At 50.4% G+C, this 6,883-nt stretch overlaps 1 protein-coding gene across 1 annotated transcript in view; it reads right to left on the bottom strand.

The window, feature by feature from the left end:
• Positions 1 to 6,883, bottom strand: part of L1CAM (L1 cell adhesion molecule) — a gene marked incomplete at its 5' end in the record, with an annotated part of 42,754 nt that overhangs the window by 27,624 nt on the left and 8,247 nt on the right. The window contains one exon of the mRNA XM_015405613.1: positions 6,373 to 6,492. Coding sequence (XP_015261099.1) covers positions 6,373 to 6,492 — 120 coding nt within the window. The remainder of the gene's footprint in view (positions 1 to 6,372; positions 6,493 to 6,883) is intronic.

Raw genomic sequence — 6,883 nt, 5'->3', positions numbered from 1 at the left:
ATGTTACCAGAAGTGTGGTTATCCAGCCACACCCACCTTTTGCTTCTTATTCTGTTTACCTTGTTTGTTGTCAAAACCCAGGGCTTTTTTGTAGCAGGGACTCCTTTGCATATTAGGCCACACACCCCGAATGTAGCCAGTCCTAATGAGTTTCTGCTGTTGGGTGTGGCCTGTTATGCTAATGAGCTCCTGCTGGGCGTGGCCAACTTGGGAGCCAGCCGGAACTCCGTTCCTGTGCGTTCCTGCCCAAAAATAGCCCTGCCTGTGAGGTAGATGGGGCTGAGAGAGCTCTGAGAGAAACTGCTCTTTTTCAAGGACAGTTCTGACAGAACTATGGTGTGTCCAAGGTCATCCAGTAGCTGCAAGTGGAGGAGTGGGGAATCAAACCCGGTTCTCCCAGATTAGAGTCTGCACACTTAATCACTACACCAAATCGGCGAGAGGGGAATGCCCACGTTATATTGACCTCCAGCAGTTAGCTGTTATCATTTGACTTGGACAACCTGCCCTGCTGATGTATTACAGCTAACAATACGTACACTGGCTCTTTTGGTTTTTAATTTTGATCTAAACAGTGTTCCTTGGGAAACGTCTGACCCAGCAAATATTCATGAGCTGCCATTCTACCTTACGGAACTCAAGGAGACTTATGGCATAAATAGAAGAACACAAAATATATACAAAAAAATACATGAAGTACATACTGTGTACAGTTTTAGGTCACTGTTTCTCAAAAGGGGACATTGCAGAATTTGGGAAAAGCACAGAGGTGAGCGGCCAAGATGATTCAGGGGGTTGGAGCCCCTTCCCTAGGAGGAAAGGCCGAAGAGCCCGGGACTTTTCAGTTTAGAAAAGAGGTGACTGAAGGGGGGACAGGTTTATAAAATTAGGCATGGGGTGGAGAGATTTGACCAAGAGAACTTTTTCCCCCTCCCTCTCCCAAAAAACTAGACCATGAGGGCATCCAGTGAAGCTGAGGGGCAGTAGGTTCAGGACAGGCACAAGGAAATACTACTTTACACAGAGAGTGATTAAAATGTGGAATTGGCTATCAGAGGATGCAGTGATGGCCACAGGAGTAAAGGGCTTTAAAAGGGGATTAGACAGATCCATGGAGGAGAAGTCTATCCATGGCTACTAGCCATGGTGGCTGAGGGGAACCTCCATGTTCAGAGGCACTAAACCCCTGAATCCCAGAGCCAGGAGGCAACATCGGGGAAGGCCTCGGCCTCTCTGCCCTGTTGCTGGCCCTCCAGAGGAAGAGAGGAGATTGGATTTATAGCCCGCCCTTCACTACCCGAAGGAGTCTCAGAGCGGCTTACAAACTCCTTTCCCTCCCCCTCCCCACAACAGGCACCCTGTGAGGTAGGCGGGGCTGAAAGAGCTCTTTTGAGGACTGCTCATGAGGGAAGAGCTCTGAGAGAACTTATGACTGACCCAAGGTCACACCAGCAGTCACATGTGGAGGAGTGGGGAATCAACCCCAGTTCTCCCAGATTAGAGACCGCACTTCTAACCACTACACCAAACTGGCTCTGGTTGGCCACTGGTTGGCCACTGTGTGAGACAGGATGCTGGGCTAGATGGACTATTGGTCTGATCCAGCTTATGTCCTTACATAAAATGCCACAAGTTAAAATCACAGTTTACAACTGTTAGCAGATGAGGGGGGGGGGGTAACGAAACTAATCAAATGCTGTTCTGAATAAAGCCGATTTCAGCTGCCGCCTACAGATCATTAGTGGGGGGCCAGGCGTACCTCCCTGGGGAGGTTGTTCCATATTGTGGTTGTAGGGTCGCCTGGTCCCTCCTGGCCACCAGTGGGGCATTGGGGGTGGGAAAGCATTGCCAGATCCAGGCTGGGGAACTCCTGGAGATCTCACGGTGGAGCCTGGAGAGACCTTTGTGGAGTACAATGCCATACAATGTCCTCCAAAGCATCTGTTTCCTCCAGGGGGACTGATCGCTGTCGTCCGGAGATGAGCTGGACTTCCGGGGGATACCCAGGCCCCACCTGGAGGCTGGCATCCCTGGACCTCAGTGGGGCACAAGGCCACAGAGTCCCCCCTCCAAAGCAGCCATTCTCTCCAGGGGAACTGATCTCTGTCGTCCGGAGATGAGCTGGAATTCCAGGGGATTCCCAGGCCCCACCTGGAGGCTGGCATCCCTGGACCTCAGTGGGGTACAATGCCACAAAGTCCAACTTCCAAAGCAGCCATTTTCTCCATGGGAAATATCTCTGTCGGCCGGAGATGAGCTGGAATTCCGGGGGACCCCCAGGCCCCACCTGGAGGCTGGCATCCTTGAACCTCAGTGGGGCACAAGGCCACAGAGTCCCCCCTCCAAAGCAGCCATTTTCTCCATGGGAAATATCTCTGTCGGCCGTCTGGAGATGAGCTGGAATTCCAGGGAATCCCCAGGCCCCACCTGGAGGCTGGCACCCCTGGACCTCAGTGGGGCACAAGGCCACAGAGTCCCCCCTCCAAAGCAGCCGTTTCCTCCAGGGGAGACTGATCCCTGTAGTCTGTAGCAAATGCCAGCCAATTTAAAGTAGGCCTGTTGCCACATAAAAATTTTGGACTGGCTGCTACGACTAGAAATTTAGTAATTGGCTTGCTCCTATGCAACGGAACTGAAAGTAAGTCTAAAATTATTCTAGCTAAAAATGATAACAAAACTATTCCATTCAGCTCCATGTCTTTTTCGACTCCTTATAACTATGCTTTTTACAGGATAATTTGACAAAGAAGAAAATAAGAAGCTATATTGTTTTTTAAAAAAGAAACTAAGCTGAGCCTAGAGGTTGACACCTTCCAACTTTACAAGACTACTCATGAGGAAGATTGGTGAAACGAGTGCAGAAACCGGTGTGCTCATCGAGGATATGTTCATGTTCGACTTTGCTTTGCTTATGTCAGAATTCCCTAACTATATTGTCAGATTAATAGCTTCACAAACTGATGCTCACAGAATCGTTAAATGTATCATTGTTAATTTTATCACAGCGGTTTTCTGTTTGTTGGCGTGAGTCTTCAAGCCACGGCTGGACAAACACTCGTCGGGGATGCTTTTGGGCGGCTGATCCGGCATCGGGCAGGGGCTTGCTGCCTGTACGGCCCCCTGCCAACTCTATGATTCTAACACACCCCTGGGAACCTGCAGAGTGGCTGGCCTGGCCCCCCCCCCCAACGCTAGAGCAAAGTCTGCCAGATCTGGGAATCCACTCTGGCAGCTGGCAAGGACTTCTATCTACCAGCTCTCTCCATCTGTCAGGGTGCGCCAATATCCTGGAGACGGGCCGGCCGAAAGCCAGTCGTCTGGGGCCCAGACAGTTGGAGTGCCCAGATGGTCTCGTCCAACCACCAGTCCTCAATCTGGACGTCAACAGCCCGGCGAGTCTTTAGACCCGTTTGTGTGTCTGCATCGGCCCTTTAGTATCTGCTTTCAACCCAGGTGAGATGCAGGCTGTTGGGGGAGCTTGGAATTGCTTCTTCCCCCACCGGCCAGCTGGCACCTATCTGCAGAGATTTTTAAATTTAAAAACGTTCGTTTAAAGTAGTTCCAGGGCTCTAGTCGGGGGGGAGCTCTCAGGTACGGAGCTCCGGAAGAGAACCTCTAGGGGGCGGGGCCGTCACGTGGTGAAGCCCCGCCCCCTTCTTTACCCCGCCCTCTGCTTCGATCCTCATTCCGTTTGGGAATGAGGATGAAGCAGGAGGGTAAGTAGCCGGGCCTTCTGACACACTTCCGGTGATGTCAGGGGGTGTGGCCTTCTGTCACTTCCGGTGATGTCAGGGGGCGTGGCATATGCAAATAAGTTATGCTAATGAGTTATGCTAATGAGCTCCGGCAGCTCTTTTTCTACAACAAGACCCCTGAGTAGTTCTGTGTCCCACTTTTCTCCTGCAGAGTAGGACTCAAAGTGGCTTGCAAACACACAAACACACACACACAATCCTGTCTTCTTATTGTAGGTAAAGGTTTCCCTTGCCCGAAAGCCAGTCGAAAACGACTCTAGGGGGCGGTGCTCATCTCCGTTTCCAAGCCGAAGAGCCAACACTGTCCGAAGGTGCTTTCCGTGGCCATGTGGCTGGCATGACCCGATGCTGAGCTGCACGGGACGCTGTCACCTTCCCACCGAAGTGGTACCTATTTATCTACTTGCGATTTCTTGCTTTTGAACTGCTGGGCTGGCAGGAGCCGGGGCCAGAGACGGGAGCTCACTCCGTCATGCGGCACTCGGGTCTCGAACTGCCAAACTGCCGACCTTCTGGTCTGCAGCTCAGCGTCTTGACCACTGAGCCACCGCAGCCCCTCAAACAGCATATCCTTGTCTCCCGCTATTGATGCCAACTTCCAGGTGGGACCTGGGGATCTCCCGGAATTAGAACTCAAATGATCAGTTCCCCTGGAGAAAATGGCTGCTTTGGAGGGCGGACTCTACGGCACTGGTCTCCGCTGAGGTCCCTGTCCTCCCCAGGTCCCATCCTTAAATCTCCAGGAGTTTCCCAACCTGGATCTGGCAACCCGCTGGTGGCTGGGAGGGGGACCTGGCAACCCTCTTTTCCAGCCAAATAGTTTGAGCTGAATAATTTCATAGACTGGCAACAGTCCCACTGTCCAATTTAGCCTTCTGAAGTTCCTGGAGCCTGTAGAAGGTAGGGGGCCTGTCTCACTGCCTCTTCAAAGACGGTCCTTCAAACAGCCGTGTGCGAGAAGAACCTGTGGCCTTGAGCTGGGAGAGTCCTAAATGGACCACAGGATGGATAAGAACATAAGAACATAAGAGATGCCAACGTTGGATCAGGCCAAAGGCCCATCCAGTCCAACACTCTGTATCACACAGTGGCGAGAAATACCAGTGCCATCAGGAGGTCCACCAGTGGGGCCAGGACATTAGAAGCCCTCCCACTGTTGACCCCCCAAAGCACCAAGATGACAGAGCATCACTTGCCCCAGAGTCCCTATCTATACCTTGTGGCTAATAGCCACTGATGGACCTCTGCTCCATATGCTTATCTAATTCCCTTTTGAAGCCGTCCATGCTTGTAGCTGTCACCACTTCCTGTGGCAGTGAGTTCCAAGTGTTAATCACTCTTTGGGTGAAGAAGTACTTTCTTTTATCTGTTCTAACCCGACCGCTCAGCAATTTCATGGAGTGCCCACAAGGAGTTCTTGTATTGTGAGAGAGGGAGAAAAGTACCTCTTTCTCTACCTGCTCTTTCCCATACATAATCTTATAAATCTCAATCATGTCACCCCTCAGTCGTCGTTTCTCCAAGCTAAAGAGCCCTAAGCGCCTTAACCTTTCCTCATAGGGAAAGTCTTCCAATCCCTTTATCATTTGAGTTGCCCCTTTCTGCACTTTTTCCAAAGCTATAATATCCTTTTTAAGGTGTGGTGACCAGAATTGCACACAGTATTCCAAATGAGGATCTACAACGAGGCCTGGGATGACGAACGCGTGAACACACGAACCTTCCATAAACTGAATCAGGCCACTGATCCATCAAACTGAAGCGACTCACACCCCGATAGACCTCTGCTCCGTATGTTTATCCCCCCATGAACTTAGGCAATGCCCCTGCGGTCCGGGTGCTATCGAATCCGTTTCCACTGTTCTTTTAAATTGTCCATTTTATACTAAGATTCGAGGGAAATTTCTGGACACCCTTCTTTTTACATGGCGTGGTCTTCCTGAGAGTGTCAAGGTCCAGTGGCTACTCTCTGGGCAAAACGCTTCTATAACTTTTATTGTGGCTTGCTTTCTTCAATCTGTAATTCGAACCAGGGAAACTATTAATCGATCAGTTCTTTTTTGTTGGCTGTTCGACCCATACCTTTGATGTATTCCTAAATTTTAATGTTATCTTATCTCTTAAAAAGGTAAAGGTAAAGGTCCCCTTGCTCGAAAGCCAGTCGAATCCGACTCTAGGGTTGAGGTGCTCATCTCCATTTCAAAGCCGAAGAGCCAGCGCTGTCTGAAGACGTTTCCGTGGTCATGTGGCCAGCATGACTAAACACCGAGGCGCAAGGAACACTGTTACCTTCCCACCAAAGCGGTACCTATTTATCGACTTGCAATTTCTTGCTTTCAAACTGCTAGGTTGGCTGGAGCTGGAACTAGAGACGGGAGCTCACTCCGTCATGCGGCACACTCGGGTCTCGAACTGCTGAACTACCGACCTCCCACAGCCTGCAGTTCAGCATCTTAACCACTTGAGCTTGGGGCAATTGTTCCTCTACTTACAAAGTGATAACAGCCACTTGAACTTATAAGACTGACTCAAAAACAAACGTAAGGAGGGAATTTTGTTATTCACCTGGCCCCAACCACACATAAGAAAGGTCATAGCCCCTCCCGCTCGCCCTTACCGGTCTTCTCCATAACGTCGACTGAAAACTCTACATCTCGTCGTTTTACTTGTGGAAGCCACCTGATGATGGTGTAGTTCTCCCCCACGTCAGTGGTGATATTCTCAAAGGACAGCAGCACTAGGAAGGTGGGAAACGAAGCAGAAAAGAGAATTTATTAGTGCTGCATCTTCAAGCCGCTTATTCGAAAGCCTAAGGAATGAAGTGCCGTCGGGTGGACTGCCGGCGTCCTCTTTAGAGAACAACGAGATAATCAAAGCGGCAAACAAAGAGCCCTGAAATGTGTTCGGAGTCATTATCCCGCGAGCGCCTGAGTGCATCGATCTTCCTGTTATCCTGAGATTCTGTATCACAGAAAACCGCAAATTAACCTGGTGTGTGACAGAGACTTTAGATTTCCGAGAATTGGGTTTTTTCCCCAAGTAAGTGCAAGTTCAGATATCACTTTGTTTTCTTTACGTAGAAAATGGTGGGTGCTCCTGTACAGGGGGAGGGAGGGAGGGAGGGAGGG

Source organism: Gekko japonicus, unplaced genomic scaffold (assembly GCF_001447785.1).
Source record: "Gekko japonicus isolate JY-2015 unplaced genomic scaffold, Gekko_japonicus_V1.1 scaffold3552, whole genome shotgun sequence".
Classification (NCBI taxonomy): Eukaryota; Metazoa; Chordata; class Lepidosauria; order Squamata; family Gekkonidae; genus Gekko; species Gekko japonicus.
The sequence above is the reverse complement of the archived record's forward strand: the minus strand, read 5'-3'. Positions and strand labels throughout refer to the sequence as shown.